The 20,581-nt window shown below is 54.3% G+C and overlaps 1 protein-coding gene across 3 annotated transcripts; it reads left to right on the forward strand.

Moving 5' to 3' along the window:
• The first annotated feature begins 1,026 nt into the window (after positions 1 to 1,026).
• KLHL23 (kelch like family member 23) lies at positions 1,027 to 19,562 on the forward strand. 3 transcript variants are annotated; one of them, XM_078868021.1, is made up of 4 exons: positions 1,027 to 1,088; positions 9,620 to 11,003; positions 12,924 to 13,076; positions 19,252 to 19,562. In XM_078868021.1, the coding sequence occupies exons 2-4, from the start codon at positions 9,656 to 9,658 to the stop codon at positions 19,560 to 19,562; spliced, it is 1,812 nt and encodes a 603-aa protein (XP_078724147.1). In that variant the 5' UTR covers positions 1,027 to 1,088; positions 9,620 to 9,655. The 3 variants fall into 3 exon arrangements, with proteins under 3 accessions (XP_078724147.1, XP_078724130.1, XP_078724139.1); XM_078868004.1 differs by lacking the exon at positions 1,027 to 1,088 and adding an exon at positions 4,707 to 4,938; XM_078868013.1 differs by lacking the exon at positions 1,027 to 1,088 and adding an exon at positions 9,178 to 9,254.
• Positions 19,563 to 20,581: the final 1,019 nt, after the last annotated feature.

Consider the following 20,581-nt stretch of genomic DNA (forward strand, 5'->3'; position numbering starts at 1 on the left):
GCTCGGTCAATGGCCAGGGTCAACGGCGGCGTGGTGTATTCCGCAAATATGCCCGACTGTGAGGGCGGGCACAAGCCGGTGTGAGTAGGTTAAACGTTGAGTTTTATAAGGGCACCACGGGGTGACCAACCCCTCCCCACCCAGCTCCACCCCTCCCACCCCCCGCCCAGCCCCTCCCCACCCAGCACCTCCCCACCCTCCCCACCCAGCCCCTCCCCACCCTCCCCACCAGCCCCTCCCCACCCAGCCCCTCCCCACCCAGTCCCTCCCCACCCTCCCCACCCAGCCCCTTCCCACCCAGCCCCTCCCCACCCAGTCCCTCCCCACCCAGCCCCTCCCCAACCTCCCCACCCAGCCCCTCCCCACCCAGCCCCTCCCTGCACGACGGACGGACACAATAATCCCCTGTGGGCTGGTGTAACCAGGAGGTTCCTACCAGTATAATACTATCTAAGCGCTATAATATTAGTATCTATCTAACCTATAGTAGTAAGTGCACACATTGGGGTGGGGGGGGCAGAGGACGTAACACTTTGATGAATTTAGCGCTGCGCGTGCGTTGCAAGGGGCAATACCGGTCAGCTTGAGCGGCGCGGGGAAATAATAAAATATAGAAAAATCGCACTCAATTGTTAATTAAACTACTTTCAAGTTTACGGATGGGAAAACGGAATAGGCTATGCCCACCGCGAGGCTTAGGGCGTGCGGCCTGGCAATTTTTTTTTACGTTCACCCCACCGTTCGAGAGCCAAATCCCTCGCAGGCGCGCGTACGCAGACGGACAGACAGACTGTACGCACATGGCGTGTGCAAGTGACTCGTGTAGATTCCGCGTGCATGTTAATGTGGAGCCAACATTTAATTTCCATGCTTGGATTTACAGGATTAAGCCGCGTGGATGAAAGCTGGGGTGTGGGGGTGGGAGGGTAGTGGGGGTAAGGAGGGTGGCCCGTGGGGATATGGGGGGTGTAGGGGCTAGGAGAGGGCTGTGAGGGTGTGTGGGGAGCAGGTGACGAGTGAGAGAGATGTGGTCCACACGAAGTGTGCCGCGGCTTTATCCACCCCGCTGCTGGTCAAGAACCTTGCGGGTTCGTGCGGTGGAGTGAAAGCGACGAGGGGTGGAGGGTGCTGGGGGGGAGCTGGTGTGCGGTACGGGATGGATTGGAATTGTGGTGTGCGCTTGAGTGGAGATTAGGTTGAGCACGGGATGTGATGGATGTGAGTGTTCGCTGGATTCTGCGCGTGTGTGTGTCAGTGGGGAGCGGTGGTAAAGTGGTTAGCTCGCTGCGCTGCGAACCCGGCCGACGGAGATCCATTCACGCTCACGGCCAACACCAGTCACGAATATCTGAACTCGTCCTGGGCCTCGCCTCGGTCGACTCAGCCTCAAATGAGTACCCGGTGCGGTGCGTAAACATCGACGCTGTGGGGCCACCGGCCCCCTCGTGTGCGCGTGCCAGCAAATATAGGGGCTCGTTTAGAGCACTTGCCCCGAGAGAGAGAGCGTGCCAAAGGCGATACGCGTGGCCTTTTGTCTCGTGAGTAAGCGAGGAGGGACGGGTGGATGGGAGAGTGCGGTGCTCCACTGCTGGTTTGGCTGGAGCGAGTGATAGGGTGAACGCGATGAGCGGCGGGGTGGGATGTGGCAGTGCACCGAGGGGTTTGTGTGTGTCCCGTGAGGGTCCGCAGGGAGCGACGTGGGGGGCTCTGGTCACGTGGGAGAGCCCGGGTCACAGCTGCGCTTACTGGAGCAGAAGACGAGAGAAGGGATGCGGTGGGGATGGGGGGGGCAGTGGGGTCCGAGTTGGGGGGGGGGGCAGAAAGATTGCTGATATCTATGGGACATTTTGCCAGCATTAAGACAATGAAAAACAATAAGAATTGGCTTTACCGCTTCTGGAAATGAAAAAGGAGTTGAGATGTTCAAACAAAAAACTGAGCACCTCTTGAAAGGCATCAAGTCTCCATTAATCACACATACTTGTGACAAAACATGCAAACAAACATGCTCTGATTATAATATATGGCATTGTCTTTGAAACGGATTGGCCAACACCAGAGACAGCCGTCTACATGGCCTGGTCCCACCAGCGTGAGGACCAGAGAACGCAAACAGGCAGAAGTCCAAAGGCAATGCTCGTATCAAAGTATGAACAGCACGGATTGGGCAGTTATATATCTATGGGAGCGAGATGGAGAGATAGCGATGGGGGGAGGTAGTAGGCGCGGTGGATAAAGGGGGACAAGGAGAGAGTGGTGGGATAGAGCGAGAGATTACGATGAAGAGGAGTGATGGGGAGGCACAGGCGGGAGAGATGAACACGTGATGTGTTGATGCCCTGTGTAACTACGACGCATGCATAAGGTTGTGTGTACCGTCTATGTACGTGTATCTGTATCCCCGCATCTCTCCGTGTGTGTCATTTGCCGTGTTTATCTCTTGTATGTATATACAACTTCTTTCGTACCGTACGTAGCCAACCGTGCGAATCTCTCCCTTTCTCGTTCTCTCTGTTTGTGCCGCTGTCTCATTTGAGACTCGTGTTTTCTATCTCTAGAGCTGTCTCCGCGTCTCTCTGTGTGTCTTTAGAGCTCCCTACAACCCCGTATGCACAAGGCTATGGTTATTTTACTTTGGTCTTATTAATTTATATTTGTTTCGTGGTAATTCGTTGGAGGCACCCATAATACATATTCATACCGGTCAGCCCCTTATCAGTGCCTTCCTTATTACAGACCAATTCACATCTTATCGGTCACCCCGTGCCTTTATAAATCTCAACGTTCATCCTACAAAGTCCCATCACAAGGGAGAATCACAAACAAATAGACATGTTTTTTCTGCTCGTATTGAAAGGGCTGTACGCCGTATCGACCTGAAAACTAAATTTCTCTGTACAAGAATATGGATAAACCGTTGACAGATATGAATATTGCACTTTTAATCGTTAGAAAGACTTCATAGTTATCCTTGAGCGAGTCATTACATAACTCTAATGACGTTACACCGACATAACTGTGTGTGCCCAGGAAAGTCTCACTGAATCTCAAGACACCTTTGTTTTCGATGAAGTGTCCTGCGACATTTGGATGTGAAGCCAATTCCATCCATAATTTAAACGTGTCACTGCTCTGACGTCACTGCAGTGCACCGTGGCAAAGACGTTTCCAGAAGCGGTTCCATGAGAGACGGACACGATCACACCCACACACGTGTACCCAGACACACACGTGCACACAGACACACACGTGTACCCAGACACACACGTGCACACAGACACACACGTGTACACATATATGTGTGTGCACATATATGTGTACACGTGTACCCAAACGCACACATGTACCCTAAATACGCGTGGAAATGTATGGGCTTAATTTAAGCCGGCTCTGTCTGGATTAGGGTTAAAATCGTGTTTCTCACGTTGAAAAATGAAATCGATTACCGGTCTGCCACACGTGTTAAATTGTCTCACGAAAAAAACATACGTACAGTTATTTACCCTTTCATCTGACAAAACCCTGGACACCACATCCAGTTATACATCTCGATGTGGCTGAGGATATACTTGTTAGAGTTATGTCTCGAAGGCCCACTCCAGTGAAGCCTCGCCACAGTTTAATTCACATAACCGCCGTTCACCACGGCGCTTGTGGCGTTCGAGGTGCACTTTGCGGCCACGTGAAGTGTCGTAGGCCCGCATTGACAGGAGGGCACGAAACAGACTCAGGTGCTATGGGTTGACTGACTGAGATGTCTGGCAGATGCACCAACTGTGTTGGCCACGGTGCAAACTCTGTGCGCTCTAGCCGCCTGGCGCTCCGCTCGTTGTCGTGAGCGTCGCTCTCCTGCCCTCCGTTGTTGCTCCTCCACACGGAACGAGCTTGACACCGGCAAGTTCAATCAGCTCCACATCATTCTGCACCGCATCAGCTCCGTCTCTTCTCTAGCGCCTATTGCGCCCGTTTAGCCCCATCTATCCGGCCGACAAGAAGCTGATTGGGCATGCGGTGGCTGGGCATGCGGGTCTACGTGGCCCAGCCGACCCAGCCTCTCTTGCCATATATATGAGTACTGCACTGCATGAGTGAGTACTACCGTTGAGTGACTTTTAATGAATGAGCGAGTGAGTCCGTGAATTAATGAAAGAGTGAGCGAACGAGTGAACTGACCACCGGTCTGGTGAGGAGTGATCAACAGTTCGGGCCCCGGGTTTAAAATAGCGTGGCCTCCGCTCCCTATAAGGGTTCTCTCCCTTCTCCCCTACGCGCTCTGCACCCCCCTTTCTCCACTGCACTCCACTCTCCCCACCGCTCTCCTCCACTCTCCCTCCAGTCCTCTCCTACCCTCTCCCCGCAGCTCTCTCCTCTCCCCACCGCTCTCCCCACCGCTCTCTCCTCCCATCTCCCCATCGCTCTCTCCTCCCATCTCCCCACCGCTCCTAATGTGGAAGCGACGCGCGGCGCGTGCCGCGTCGGGCTGGGTGGCAGGGACGAGTGGCGACAGCGCGGGGGAGAGTCGAGAGAGAACGAGGGGAGAGAGTTTGGAGAGCGAGGGGAGCGAGTTTGGAGAGCGAGGGGAGAGACAGGGGAGAGAGATTGGAGAGCGAGGGGAGAGACAGCGGAGAGTTTGGAGAGCGAGGGGAGCGAGTTTGGAGAGCGAGGGGAGAGACAGCGGAGAGTTTGGAGAGCGAGGGGAGAGAGATTGGAGAGCGAGGGGAGAGTTCGGAGAGCCGGGTGCGAGTGAGAGAAGAGTCGAACAAGCAGGCGAGGAAGGAGAGGCTGAGCTCACCTCATCAGGGAACACTCGATACGCTCCTCACTGGCGGAGAGATACGCAACAGGGACGGCGTCATGAGTTCTTCGGAAGAGGTGGATGAAGAGGTGACGCTACAGGAACAGGAGGAAGAGGACGAGGGGGAGGAGGAGGAGGAAGAGGTGATGGCTGAACTGCGGTGGAACAGAGGGCGTGCAGGTGGAGGTTGTCCACTTCGATTGCAGAGGAGTGGGGGACGAGGGCTAGGAGTGAGGAGGTTGGCCATGGGTAGTTCAGAAGAGTGTGTGGTTGAATTGTGGTGCGTGGTTGGTGTCTTGTGACTGGAGACATCGAAGCGATGATACTCTACGCTGCTCCTGACGCGGTTGTCTGGCTTCGACCACCTGAACGTGACATTGTGGTTGTGCCTCTGCGTCGACCATCATCATACGAACGATGAAGAAGAAGCTTGCGACTGAACTGTGGTGGTGGATTTGTGATGGTAGTGGGGGTGGGGGTTGTGCTGTGGGTGGTGACGGAGCGGGGGCGTGTGGTTGGTTTATGGTGGTGGTGGTTGTGCTGTGAATTGTCGTTGGTTTGTTGTGGTTCGTGTGTTGTGGTGATCGTGCTGTGTGGGTTGTGGTGGCGGAGGGTGTGTGGTTGGTTTGTTGTGGTTGGTTTGTTGTGGTTCTGTGTCGTGGTGGTGATTGCGATGTGTGGTTGTTTGTGGGAGAATGTGTGTGGTTGGGGTGCGGTGGTGGTTGGGTTGTAGTGGTTCGTGTGTTGTGGTTGGTGTGTTGTGGTGGCGATTGTGGGTGGTGCTCTGGGTGGGTGCTGGGGGTGTGTGTGGTTGGATTGAGTTTCTAAATAGCTGGCGCCGAATTTGACACTCGCACCTGTGCACAAAGCACCTATTTATCCACGTGTAACTAAGCATGCTTGAGGTTACGCTGGTCGTCTCAACATATTTTATCCATTACCTATTTACTCTGTGTGTACATTCATCATCACCACCACCACTACGGTTGTCGTTCAGTTTATAATGATCATAATCCATATCATTATCATCATCATCATTATTCACCAATCCATCATCGCCATAATTTTTCACTCGACCTTCCACTTCATTAGCACATTAATCATTACTGGACAATCACTAGCAGCGTCATCTTTGGCACAGCAAGCGTCCTCATTATCATTGCCCGATCATAATCATCGTGCAGATCTTTTTCAAAAATGATCAATTCTCTTTTGAGTGAATATGTTTCTTGTGCGGAGGAGTCGGAATACAGTGGGTGGCACGTGAAGCTCCCCCCTACGGACGGATTCACAAACCCACATCCCCACGCCGGTTCAGATGCAGCGCCTGCGTGCACGGGAGTTTTGCGAATCGTTGCGTGATCCACCAACCCCAAAGCGTTGGATCACAGGCGCGCGAGTGGTGCTGACCACGTGACGACCCGCATTGATTACGCTCCAAGACGCAGCGCTGAACTTTAGCCAGAGATGGCCGGTTGGCGACCCAGTCAATGAGAAATTCTGCACCCGGCACACCACATCAAGTATCCCTCGCGCTATGCCTTGGCTACTAATCACGTCCATACTGCAATCTAGCAGCGACTCGGAATATATAGTGATACATTAATCTCCGCTAAGACTGATTGAAAACACATCGCGTCGCCCATCACGTCCCCTCCCCCGTGTGTCGAACCACGGCTGTAAGACAGCCAATAACTGGCGTTAGAATACGCGTGAGCCAATAGTCAACATAGTGTGGCTTGTGCTAAAATGCATGTGGGTTCACGGTAACAACGACGCTATGTTCACACGGAGTGCAAACGCGAAATATTTGTGCGTTAATGCGCCAGATGTTGATGTTGGCGAGTGGATAAAAAGATCCATAACAGCCGTGTGAGAGCACTCAGCCGGCGCTGCTGAGATGTTGGGGTTTAGCCCTGAATCTGGTTCTCTCTCTCTCCCATGGGGTTCATAATGGATGTGTTAGAAAGACTGATCCAGCATCGCTAAGATTCTGGGTTCAAGCGCTGGGTCTCTGTCTCTCATTGTTGACATTGGCCGTGTCAGAGACACCGAATCCGCATCGCTGAGTTCCTGGGTTCGAACTGAGCTCGAGCCATCTGCGATGAAACAGGGTTCTCAAGTGTAGCGAGCTGATGGTGCAGACAAAAAAAAACACCCGTCACATTAAATGAGACGCTGTCTTTCCGACAGCCCTGTTCTTCACCTGAGGACGGCTGCTTGCGTTGTGGCAGAAACGTCGTGAGAATTGTATTTTATTATGTTTTATTGTTATTATTTTATTATTTCCCTTCTACGTGATGACTTTACTGAAAGAACCAAGAAGATGAATCCCTGCAGTCACGAAAGCTTTAAATCGAAAAATTAAATGAGTGTTTCCTGCACGCGATAAATCCAGCTCTTAGAATGTAAAAGTTTGATTTTTGTCTTGATTTGAAGCTTTCGTGACTGCAGGAATCCATACCCTTTGGTTCTTTCGGTAAAGTCACGTGGGTAGAAAAATTAAATAAAACAACTCACGACGTTTCGATCGCAACACAAGCGATCATCATCAGGTGGAACACCCACAGCCAGAAAATGCTGAGGTAGGCGCCTTCAGAAAGGTGAGAGACTCGATCATGTGAGCCTTCTTGTCTCGTCGTCTGTTAAAAGCTCTCACAGATCTGTGGAAACCCTCCCCGTTGCGGTGGCTCAATCTTGTTTGAGCCACCGTGGTATTGAGCAAGCGAGAAAGTCGCGTGAAGAATTTTTTGTTTTTATTTACGCGTGGCCACGTGTCCCCTGGTTACACGAACACTCGAATAAACAAGAGCATATTTGGACTTCTTTTCAGAGTTCACAGCGCCGAGCTGTAACCGCAGAGATCCTGGTCTTTGTACCCAGGTTCTCAAGTGTCGTCCGGACGAGACCGGTGACGAAGTGGCGGCCAAAGGAGGGGAACGCGTCCAAGACAATGACAGCCGCGAAGATGAAGCTACGATATCGATTGGTGTGCAGGCGTGAGACGGGGTGGAATCTGCACCGGACCGTGATAGACGGTGATTGCATTGAGGAGGGATTTCAACACGAGAGTGATAATCGTGATCAAGTGTGGCGAGTTCATCTCGGGAGCCTGGTCACCAAGGACTGAACGAAGAAGTCCGTCACTTTGCATTTGGTTCTGCGCTTTTGAGCGAAACCCAGACGCACACAAAGGCCCCCGATAGCCGTGCAGACTCTTGCGAGCACATATTAAGGGCCGCACGGCATACGAGGGGATGGATGCGTCCCCCGTTCCATGCCCGGCCTCCTCCGTCAACCCCTAGTACTGATGTTGTGTTTCGCAACAGGTAGGCCTAATCATACGAGACTGAGTCGATATATGGGTGGCCCGGGACTGGTTGAGATCATCACCACTGATGTTGATTGTGTCCGGGAATCGGAGCAGTGCTAAACCCCGCACGCTATCGCTCCTCAGACAAAGATAAAGATCCCTCGTATAGCCTTAACAGACTCTAGGGGCAAGTGCTGTTAGCGAGCACCTATAAAGGCCGGCACGGCACACGAGGGGGTACGTGGCCAACACCACGCCCGGCCGCCTTTGTCTCCCCAGTGGCGATGTTTACACACCGCACCAGGTACTCATTTGAGGCTGAGTCGACCTAGGGGAGGCCCAGGACCGGTTCAGATAATCGTCACTGGTGTTGGCTGTGAGCGGGAATCGAACCCGGGTCGCCGGGTTCGTAGCGCAGCGCGCTAACCGCTACACCACCGCTCCCCACGAGACAAAGATCCCCCGTAAAGCCCACACAGGCTGTTCGGGCAAGAGTCATTCGTGCACCGATTCCCGGACACAGTTAAAATCAGTGGCGATTATCTCAACCGGTTATGGGCCTCTTCTATGTCAACTCGACGTGAATGAGTCGTTATGCAAACATCGCCACTGGGGATACTAAGGCGGTCGGACGAAGTTCTGGCCATATCACCCCCCCCCCTCGTGCGTCGTCCCGGCCTTCATAAATAAGCAGGCATCACGCCTCGTTCCAATATTTGGCCCTCCACACAAACACAAAAAATCGACCTATTTACACAGCCACACGCATTTGCACAGGTAAGTCCTTCGTAGGATCTCCACAGACACAAACAGCCGCACGCGCGCAAGCTCTCACTGCCGTGCACGGAGCAGCGCGAATGACGGAGCAAACAAGAGGAACAAACAGACACGGGCAAACATGTGACGGGGATGAGTCCATTGTGTTTAGTTTCGAGTCGCGCTTACGGCGACCAATCTCCTCCCTCCCTCCCTAAACCCTCCTCCCTCCCTCCCTCCCCCTCCTCTCGCCGCGTGGACGCGCACACGCGCGCCCGTGCGCGCTCCCTGCCCGAGTGGGCGAGAGGGAGCGGGCTGGGTGCCGTCCCGCGGGCGGAGTGCTCTCTGCTGACTGACCGGCTGTCGACACGGAGGCGCTTCGTTGCCCGGGTGGGTGCCACAGTGGCCGGGGATCCCAACTGCCTTGGTTTCTGACCGCACAGCTGCCTTCTTCCCGACTGCTTGATCGCCGAGCACCTGCGTCGTCTCGGTCGACTGACCGAGTGCTGCACTATACTCTTAGTTTTTTCGGTAAAGTCACGTAGGTAAAAATTTTAAATTAAAATTAATAAAAATAAATAATATTTGTTTTTACCTACGTGACTTTACCGAAAAAACTAAGAGTATGAATCCTTGCAGTCACGAAAGCTTCAAATCTAGAACGAGTGCTGTACTGCCTGCCTGGCTCCTGATTGCCGGTGCGCGAACGTGTCCCTGACTGCCTCTGCCCCCCCTCCCCTCCCCGTTCACCGCAGGTCCCCACGACGCCGCCGCGCCGCCTCGACCCCGCGATGCCGAGCCGCGGCCCCGGCGACCCCATGCCCCGGGGAGGCCCTGAGCCGGAGCGAGGCGGGTACGCGTACGCGTACACGTGCGCGCAGCACCCGCGCGAGCTGCTGCGCGCTCTGCACTCCTTCTACCAGCACGGCCTCTTCTCGGACATCACGCTGGAGTGCCGCGGGCAGCAACAATCTCCTGCTCCTCCTCTTCTTGCATCACCACCTCACCATCCATCTCCCTCGTCGCCCCCGTCCCCGACGACGGCCGCGCGCCGCTCGTTCCGCTGCCACCGTGCCGTGCTGTCCGCCTGCAGCGCCTACTTCCACGCGATGTTCACGGCCGACATGCGCGAGCGACGCTTCTCGCGCGTCGTGCTGCCCGCCGTGGAGCCCGACGTCATGGAGACGCTCCTGCGCTTCGCGTACACGTCGCGCGTCTCCATCACGGAGCGCAACGTGCAGTCCCTCCTGGCGGCCGCCGACCTTCTGCAGTTCGGCGCCGTCAAGGCGGCGTGCGAGCGCTTCCTCGTGCGCCGCCTCGACCCCTCCAACTGCCTGGGGCTGCTCGCCTTCGCCGAGACGCACGCGTGCCGCCGCCTGGAGCGCGAGTCGCGCCGCCTCTCCGCCTCCGCCTTCCAGGAGGTTTGCGCCGGCGACGAGTTCCCCGAGTTGGAGGCGCGGCGCCTGCGCGCGCTCCTCTCGCGCCGGGACCTGGAGGTGGCGAGCGAGGAGGCGCTGCTGGGCGCCCTGGCCGCGTGGGTGGCGCACGACCCGGGCAGCCGCGCCGCGCTGCTGCCGGAGCTGCTGGAGATCGGCGTGAACCTGCGGCTCCTCGACACCGCGCTGGAGGAGGCGCTGGCGACAGCGGCCGCGGGCGCTGCGTCCACGACCGAGGCGCTGCGCTCGGCGCTGCGCGCGGCCGTGCTGGGACCGTGCCCTCGCGTGGAGCGCGCCTGCTCCGCTGAGCTCTACGTGGTGGGCGGCTACCACTGGCGGCCCCTGGCCGAGGTGCACGCGTGGCGGCCCGGGCAGGACGCGTGGAGTGCAGGGGCCGCGCTGCCGGAGCGCGCGCTTGAGAGCTACGCCGTGGCAGCGCTGGGGGCGCGCGTGTTCGTGAGCGGAGGGTACCGCGGCGAGCGCGTGGAGGAGGCGCTCGCCTCGCTCTGGGTCTACAGCTGCGAGCGAGACCGCTGGACCCCCGGGCCGCCCATGGGGCTGCCGCGCTACTGCCACTGCGCGGCCAGCGCGCTCGGATGCGTGTTCGCCATGGGGGGGTTCAGGGACGGGGCCCCCGCCAGGGACGCGGAGCGCTACGACCCCTTGAAGCGCGAGTGGACGGCCATTGCGAGCATGGAGCACGGTGAGAGCTCGTGCTCTCTAGGGGAGGGGTGGGTGGGGGTGGGTTACATGGTATGTGTGAGTGGTTATAGGCCGCTGATTGTCATCAATAATTATTGGGGACGATAACAGTGGTGATGTATGTATGTACAGGTTGTTGAACTTCTTTCGCACCGTACGGTGCTAACCGTGCTAATGGATTTGTTGATGGTACGTGTGTGCATGTGATGTTTCTTTCGCTATGAGTGAGGTTGAGCATATTTTTTACGTGATGACGATGATGACGAAGAAGAAGATGATGGAATGGCCTTTGACAGTGATCACAGTGGCGCTGATGTGAATGGGTTGATATTGACAGCCCGCTGATTATTCCAACAATGCCGTTGTTGATGGTGGACAGGGGGGGGTGTAATGGTGTTGTTTGACGGCCGATGATGTCAGTGGGAGATTGTTGATGTTGGGAGGCCGCATCGGGTCGTGGATTTTTCCACCGTCTCCATGTAAATATGAGACGTGCAAACGTCACAGAATCTCCCCTCGCTTCACCCCAGCGTGGCGCGGTGCTCAGCTTCTCTGAATTTAGCGGTGGAAAAACTCGACTTTTCTCGTGGACGGGGGCTGCTGTCTCAAAAGAACGGTCACTTAATTTGCAGAACGCGGTTCCTAATGAATCATGACGTGGTGTCGTAAGGCCATAGTTTCACCCTTGTGTCAGATAACGGCTCTGGAAAACGTTTTTACTGTTGTTTAATACGAAGCCACTGCAGCTATGCACTTTTAAGTCTAGATTGAAAACTCATTTTTCCAGAACTATTTTTTGTGTCTAGTTTGTTGTCCTTCCCCCGCACCTCCGATTAGCACGGTTGGCTATGTACGGTGTAAAATAAGTTCAACACACTGTACATACATACACGTTGACGCTTGTTGACCCAGGACACATTCTTGCTGAGTATGAAAATATTTTTTAGGAGGATGTTGCTAAGATTTCACCGTTTCCCAATTCAGTAAGTGTTTCCAATTTGGATCATAACGGCGACAACGCAATGACCGTTGTGTCGGCCATTGTGCAGCAAACGGCGCGTGGGGCGCCACGGTGGCGAGATGTTAACTACCTCGCTTGTTAGACAGGAGGTCGTCGGTTCGATTCTGACCCTGACGCCTGTGTATTAAGAGTTTCGATGCTCTCTCTCCCCGTGTTCGCGTGGATTGTTCTCCGGTTCCCCCGGTTTTTTTCTTCCGCATTTAGAATCAACATGCGTTTAGAGTATATTTGGCTGCTATACATTTCCACACGATACGCCACTTTGTTGAGACATCATTTGTTGCTAAGTCGCTTCTGAAAATGAGCTAGAGAGCTCAGTAGGCCTTACCTGGTAAAAAAAAGACAGTTTGGCTTGACATTATTCTCATTACTCCTGCAGTAATATCCAGGGCGGCCTTCCGGATTAGAACCGCCAATCTCTGCAACAAGCGGCGAACGCGCTACCGCTAGCCACGGCACTGCCCATGGTGTCACATGAGAAGAATCAGACGTTTATTTCCCGAGTGAAGCCCATTGAGCCAAAAATCTCTCTTTCACAACAATGTAATCGAGTTTGTTCAGTGTTACACGTATGCGTTGGTCGTGTGCATGTGGAAGTGTTGTATGTAAGTGTTGTGTTTGCATGTGCTATACATGTTAGCGCTGTGGTCTTGGGTGTACAGTCACGATTCTATTATCTGAACGGATCCTGGGCTTCCCCTAGGTTGACTCAGCCTCAAATGAGTAACCCGGTGCAGTGTGTAAACATTGGAGACAAAGGGGCCGGGCGTGGTGCTGGCTACCCACCCGCTCGTGTGCCCTGCCGGCTTTCATAGGTGCTCGCAAACAGCACTTGCCCCAACTGTTTGGTAAGGGCTAAACGTGAGATCTTTGTTATTGTTCTTGTGTTTATTCTCCCAGGTGTGGGTAACGCGACTGCGTGCTCGTTCAGGGACTGCATCTACGTGATTGGGGGGCACTCAGGCTGCCCCGGGGGGTCTTCACTGGGACACGTGCAGGCCCACCACGCGGAGCGGAACCAGTGGAGCTCGCTCACTCCCTGCCCTCATCCCGGTACCTCCAGCAGCAGCATCATCATCACCATCAGTCAATCCATCATGATTATCATCATCATCATCATCATCGTGATCATTGCTCAACCCATCGTCATGATCAATCAACCGGTATCATCATCATCATCCCAATCACGATCATTGATCCATCATTATCATCGCAAACAGTGGTTAATTTATTATTATCAATATCATAGCCATCATGGTAGTTGGTCAACTTATTTAACATTATCATAAACATCATCGCAGGATTATCACATCTGCTGGCCCATTATCATGACCATCACCATCGGCAAAAGTGGCATCCTCAATCAACATCCTCATCGTGGTCATGATCATCACCATCACCCGTCAATCCATGATCGTCATCATCGTGGACAAACACGATGTGTCTTGCTGTTCAACCTATTATTGGGGCGGCAATTTAAATGATGATGATCATGATCATAATAACGATTATGAGGAGTGAAGCGGTGTCGCAGTGGGGCACCATGGTGACGAGATGTTAACTACCTCGCCTGGTATGCAGGAGGTCGTGGGTTCGTTCCCGAACCCGATGATACCTGTATATTTGAAGTTTGCATGTCTCGCTCCCCGTGGTTGCGTGGATTTTTCACCAGTTCCACCCGTTTTTCCCTCTACATTTAGAATCAACGTGCGTTTAAAGTATTTAGCTACTAAAAATGTGCACGTGATAAGCCACTTCGTTGAGCTATCATTCATGGTCGAGGTCGCTTCTGAAAAAGAGCTACGTAGCTGAGTGGGCCTTCCCTCTTCTTCTTCCACGCGTGTGTCCCACTCGTCAGCGGTCCGCTGTCCTTGCCAACCTTCTCCACGCTGCCCTGTCCTGCGCCATTTCTCTTTACGCTCCTCGGGCCACCGTGTCCGATCGCACCGCATCGCCCCCCACCTCTTCCTCTGCTGCCTTCCTCTTGATCTGTTTCCTTCCACTTGCATCACTTGCACCTGCTGACCCACATAATGTTCCTGTTGTCTCTCCGCATGACCGAATTGCACCAGAGCCTTTTCTCTCTTATCGTCTCTGTGATTTCTACCGCTTTGAGTCTTCCTCTCACTTCTTCATTTCTCACCCTGTCCGTCCTTGTTAAACCCAACATCCACCGCAACATGCTCATCTCTGTGACTGCCATAGCTTGGCCCTCCCTCTTTCTTGTGCCCTAGCACTCGGCCCCATACAACAGCACCAGCCTCACCACCGTCAGACTTTGTTCGACTGATCCTCAACTCATTCCCTTCAATCTTTTGCACCCAGATCTTCAAATCATCTTCCACTACCCCTCTGCTTTCACCACATAGCACAATATCGTCTGCAAACAGCATACAGTTGGGGGGGGGCTCCCTCTGAACACATCTCGTCAGTGTGCCCAGCACCAGGATGAACAGGAAGGGGCTTAGGGCGGAACCTTGCTTCACTCCCGCTTTGACGTGAAAGTTATCAGATCGCACAGCTGCTTCGCACGTGCATGTCCCCTCCTTCATACATATCCTGGATCAGCCGCACATATGCCTCAGGAAAACTTCATCTCATACCAGAGGTGGGACAAAGTCATTGTTATGCAAGTCCAAGTCGAGTCGCAAGTCATCAAATTCATGACTCGAGTCTGACTCGAGTCCAAGTCACATGACTCGAGTCCACATCTCATAGGTGGGACAAAGTCATTGTTATGCAAGTCCAAGTCGAGTCGCAAGTCATCAAATTCATGACTCGAGTCTGACTCGAGTCCAAGTCACATGACTCGAGTCCACACCTCTGTCTCATACACCACCAGATGAGCTCTCTAGGCACCCTGTCGTACGCTGTCTCTAGATCAGAAAGCGCCACACGCAGGCCCCGTCTCTTCTCTCTGGACTTCTCCATCTACACTCTGTGCAAAGATCGCATCCATTGTTGACCTTCCCTGTCCGAATCCAAACTGACTCTCGCCAATTTCCACCAGCTCCCTCAGTCTCCTCTCTATGATCCTTCCCCAGAGATTTTGATGAGTTGACTGAATGCTATTCCTCTGTAGTTCCCACACTCTTGTACATCGCCTTTCCCTTTAAAGATGGGAACCAATGTACTCTCTCTCTCCACGCACCCTGCATTTTTTTCTCCATCCAGATTTTCCCAAATAGCCCCATCAATATTTAAACACACATTTTCTCCCATTAATTTAAACACATCAATTGGGATCTCATCTGGCCCCACTGCCTTTTGATGTGTCATGCTCCCCAGAGCTTCCGCCACCTCTTCTCTGGTTATAGTCTCTGCAACTATCTTCTTGGTTCTTTCGGTAAAGTGACTTTACCGAAAGAACCAAGAAGATGAATCCCTGCAGTCACGAAAGCTTTAAATCGAAATTTCTCTGCAACTACTTCAATTCCTTGATGTTCCTCAACCATTTCGCGTCTTGGGTTTTCCACATTCAGCAACTTCTCAAAGTACTCTTTCCAGCTCTCTCTAACATGTATATAATCCAAGATTGTTCGTCCGTCACTGTTCTTCGCGACATGCACATGGTCGATGTCCCTGGTTTTTCGGGCTCTTGCCAAACGGCATACCATCTTCACGCCTTCTCTGCTGTCAAGCTTCTGGTCGAGTTGTGCAAATGCTGTTTGTTTTGCCACTGCTACCACCTCGCTTTGCCTCTCTTCTCGCTGCCAGGCATTCATCCAGATGGCCCTTCTCTCCCCTGTTCTGTCACTTCCCTGGTGAAGTATAACAAAATTGCTTATAGTTTATTTTATTGCACTTGTTGGACTGAACCTAGCGATCCGAGTTCAGTTTCCAGCCACGGGCAACGTCAGTGGCGAGTGAAATCTGAACCGATGATGGTCGGTGCGGCACGGCGAAGAGCCGCACTGGCCCACGTGGTTAAGTTCATGGTGAAACAAACCCCCTCGTGACCTGCACGCAGCACGTGGCAGCCTTTATCGGCAGTGAATTGACAAAGGGCTGCTAATGACCTATCATTTAATAATTATGACCGAACAGGCAACGCTACTCGTATATCATGGACACACACACACACCCGCAAACAATAATAGCGCACACAGATACAATAACGGCACGCGCAGACACACCACGGACACCCTAAGCAAACGGACCGTGCCCCTCAAGTGGGTGTCAGGTTCTCCACACTGAGCTGCGCTCTTGATGAATTTTCCATAAGGTGTCGCGTTCTGAGGGAACACGATGTATGTGCTCGCGTGCGCGTGCGTGCGTGCGCGTGTGCGTGTGCACGTGCGTGCGCGTGTGCGTGCGTGCGTGCGTACGCGTGCGTGTGTGCGCTCCGAGCCACTCGCGCCTCACCGGCTCCCACAGAGGGTGGCGGGCTCGTGGTGAGGAGCGGGGGGTGAGCAGGGGGCACGTAAAGATTCACCAACCCCATGACCACCACCTCACCTCAGCCCGCCAGCAGTTACGAATAGATCATGTGACTGACGTCTCATTCAACATATCCGTCTCTCTACAAAGGTTAATGAACACAAGTACGGCAATACCCCGGTTAACGTCGGGGGGGGGGGGGGATACGTTCCTCAAAGTTGCGACGACGTATATCGAAACGACGTAAATCCAAAGCGATTTACAGGGGAGGGTGGTGGAGGCGAAGAGCCGAGGAGGCGACGGATAACGAGAGAGGACGGGCGATGCTGTCAGCGACGTAAGTAGCGGGGTTGAGGCGACGCATTTTCGGTTAGCGGTGCCATTGGCAAAGCGACGACGTGCTCGCGAAACGACGTGAAATGGGGAGACGTAAATAGGGGGTACGGCTGTACTGCGTACACTATTGTACTCGGCCCATCAGCCCCACGGTGTTTCTGAGAGTGAACACTTTTAGCAGCGTTGTTCCAGTGCTGTACATGAACACTATAATCTTTGGTTCTTGCGGTAAAGTCACGTATGTGGAAATAAATAAATAAATAACTGAATTACGACGTTTTGGAGGCTTCCGTCATCAGGTGGGAACCAACAGTAACATTTTTTTTTTACTGCAGTGGGCAGAGAGAGCTGTATGTGACAAGTGATTATATCGGTATTTTTATTTTATTTTCACCGACGTGACTTTACCGACAGAACCAAAGATTATGGATCCTTGCAGTCACGAAAACTTCAAATCTAGAATTACATGAAAACTCTCGGTCGGTTTCGACATCCAGCAACCGACTAGCTTGTATTAGTTAGATTAATTTTCACAATTTGGGGGGGTCATGGTTTTATTCCATCATTGATTCTGTGTCCAGTCAGCACCTACATACACGCATTTATCTAAAAGCAGGTGTGGGTATGTCTTTGCTTGTGCAGTGCGAGCGCGCAGTACTCTGTTTCACATCGATCCTGCCGGTCACATTTGTCTTTTCTGTATTGAACTGTCGCATTTGTGCTGCCTGTATAATCGTCCGTATGATCTTTCTCATCGCCGCGGTTTATCTCATCGGTGTAGTCCGTCAACTTGTGTTCTTCTGTCCGACTTGTCTGCACTTTGCCCTCTGTATTGTCAAGTCTCATGTGTACTGTCCCATTGGCCGATACAAATAACGCGTTAGGACAGTCTGTTCTCGTATAAAAGCGTGTTTTCATCACGCGAGTTGGATAAAACGCGATCGAGTGAACAGAACTACGTCACCCGAGTCGGAACAAGCGGCTGTGCGGCTGCCTCGGTGGAGCATCACACAACGGCAGTGGGATGCTGCTGGATCCTTATAGATCTACCCAAGCGCCTCAGTCTTTGTTTGCCCTGCGTTACGCATCCCGCGTGTTATCGCGGACTGTGCTTTACCGCATATATTATTTATTATAACGCGATTTTTCCAATAAACGCGGTGTTCTTCAGGAAAGCAATTGCCGCGATATCGGAGAACAGACTGCATGTAGAGGACTGCAGAGCTTGGACAATTGTTTGGTAGCGCCGGCTCATCGCCTGGCTGCTGCTCCTGCTGCTGCCCTTCATGTCACTCGCCTCTGGTTCCCCCTCGCGCGCCTCTGCACTGTTCTCTCCCTCGCTGGAGAGCGAGCGAGCGAGCGAGATAATTATTTAGTTTTCTCTGCTGGCCTCGTTCAATTTCATTCGTCAGCCTAAAGCGTGCATCAGAAACGCGGTCATGCATTTTGTTCGCGGATCGTCGGCATGAGAATCGATGTCAATAGATGAACCGGTTCATGAGTGCGATTGCCCCCCCCCCACCTCCTCGATGTCTTCTTCAACGCGGTGCCGCTGTGTGAGCTCACGCAGGCACTCGTAGGAAGTTCTCGTATCCACCACGCACAGGGTGACTTTAGATTACACGTGGTGTTTCCTAACCTCGATCATGACGCAACACTCACTCTCACCCTGACTTTAACCCCAACTCTAACCCTTGTAGACCTCTGGTGGTTTGTTCATCAATGAGAAGTCGGTGTCCATGGAGTTCCCACCGCATCGCAGCGGCAGGCTAGCTATCTTTGGTTTTCTCGCACTCTCTGCACGAATGCAAAGATTCAGGTTTCAGACTTGCAAATCGAATGTTTGCATGTGTTGGTGTGTTTTTGCATACGTGCGAGCGTGTGTATTCAGTACACGTGTCTGTGTGTGTATACATACAGTTAGTTACATCATCTGCGCAACGGCGCGCGGAAGCTGCTTGGCCTGCCGTTCCAAACAAAGCTCTGTGGTTGGGTCTTCTCCGCTGCGAGTTATGCACGCACTTCTCAATGCCCACGAAACGTCGACCCAATTATACAGGAACGCCTGTGCTAGTTTGAAACGTTCATGCTGGCCTGACTAAAGTCCACTCCGGGTTTAACCAGGCTAGATTGTGCGGTGCGCTCACAGATCCTTGAACGATCTGGATACATTCCCATCGGTGAGCTCCTCTGGCAGGCGAGGCTGCGTTGGCTGGGTCACGTAGCCCGGCATGCCCAGGGACCGCGTGCCCAGTCAGCTTCTGTTTGGCCGGATCGAGATGGAGTTGACGCGGCACCAGGAGGACGTGGAGCTAAGCGACCTTCCCGGTGACCGGCACCGGCGGTGTCACGGTCGGCCTCTGCGGAGGAGGTTCGCGAAGGACGCCACTGGGCAGCTGGGAGGCAATCGCTCTCCCAACAGCAAACTCCCACTCCGCTCACCTGCTATGCATCTCACACTCACCCCCCGAATGCCACCCGACTCAACCCCTCCCTCCCTCCCCCCTCCCAGAGTACGGCCTCTGCTCGGCGGTGCTGGGGGGCCTGATCTACGTGCTGGGGGGCCACAGCGCCCACGTGGACGTGTACGACCCCGAGCGCGGAGAGTGGCGCCCCGGGGGGGTCACCGTGGAGCGGCGGCTCGAGGGGGGCTGCGCGGCGCTGGGCGGACGCCTGCTCGTCACGGGGGGCTACTCGGCCGAGCGGGGGGCCTACCTGCAGAGCGTGGAGGCGTACGACCCCCGCTCCGGCGTCTGGGCGCTGGCCGGGGCACTGCCGGGGCCCATGCGCTCCCACGGCTGTGTGGTGATTCACGGCGTGTGACGGGGGGGGGGGGGGTAGTGTGGGTGGGTGGTAGGGGGTGGGGTAGTGTGTATGGGAGGTAGGGGGTGGGGTAGTGTGGGTGGGTGGTAGGGGGTGGGGTAGTGTGGGTGGTAGGGGGTGGGGTAGTGTGTGTGGGTGGTAGGGGGTGGGGTAGTGTGGGTGGGTGGTAGGGGGTGGGGTAGTGTGGGTGGTAGGGGGTGGGGTAGTGTGTATGGGTGGTAGGGGGTGGGGTAGTGTGGGTGGGTGGTAGGGGGTGGGGTAGTGTGGGTGGATGGTAGGGGGTGGGGTAGTGTGTGTGGGTGGTAGGGGGTGGGGTAGTGTGGGTGGTGGGTGGTTGGTGGTAGGGGGTGGGGTAGTGTGGGTGGTGGGTGGTAGGGGGTGGGGTAGTGTGGGTGGTGGGTGGTAGGGGGTGGGGTAGTGTGTGTGGGTGGTAGGGGGTGGGGTAGTGTGGGTGGGTGGTAGGGGGTGGGGTAGTGTGGGTGTGGGTGGTAGGGGGTGGGGTAGTGTGTGTGGGTGGTAGGGGGTGGGGTAGTGTGGGTGGGTGGTAGGGGGTGGGGTAGTGTGGGTGTGGGTGGTAGGGGGTGGGGTAGTGTGGGTGGTGGGTGGTAGGGGGTGGGGTAGTGTGTGTGGGTGGTAGGGGGTGGGGTAGTGTGGGTGGGTGGTAGGGAGTGGGGTAGTGTGGGTGTGGGTGGTAGGGGGTGGGGTAGTGTGGGTGGTGGGTGGTAGGGGGTGGGGTAGTGTGGGTGGGTGGTAGGGGGTGGGGTAGTGTGGGTGGGTGGTAGGGGGTGGGGTAGTGTGGGTGGTGGGTGTTAGGGGGTGGGGTAGTGTGCGTGGTGTGTGGGAGTGGGGTGGGTTTGGATTGTGCGGAGCGTCAGTCTCTGTGTATTTTGGGCGGTGTGTGCCAATAAAGGGGGCGAATATTTTAGCCGGTCATGGCTCTCGCCTAGGTAGGGGGGACAACGGCAGCCAGGCGTGGTGCTGGTCACCCACCACCACCCCCGCCCCCCAGCCTTCATAGG

Source organism: Lampetra fluviatilis, chromosome 2 (assembly GCF_964198595.1).
Source record: "Lampetra fluviatilis chromosome 2, kcLamFluv1.1, whole genome shotgun sequence".
NCBI classification, from domain to species: Eukaryota; Metazoa; Chordata; class Hyperoartia; order Petromyzontiformes; family Petromyzontidae; genus Lampetra; species Lampetra fluviatilis.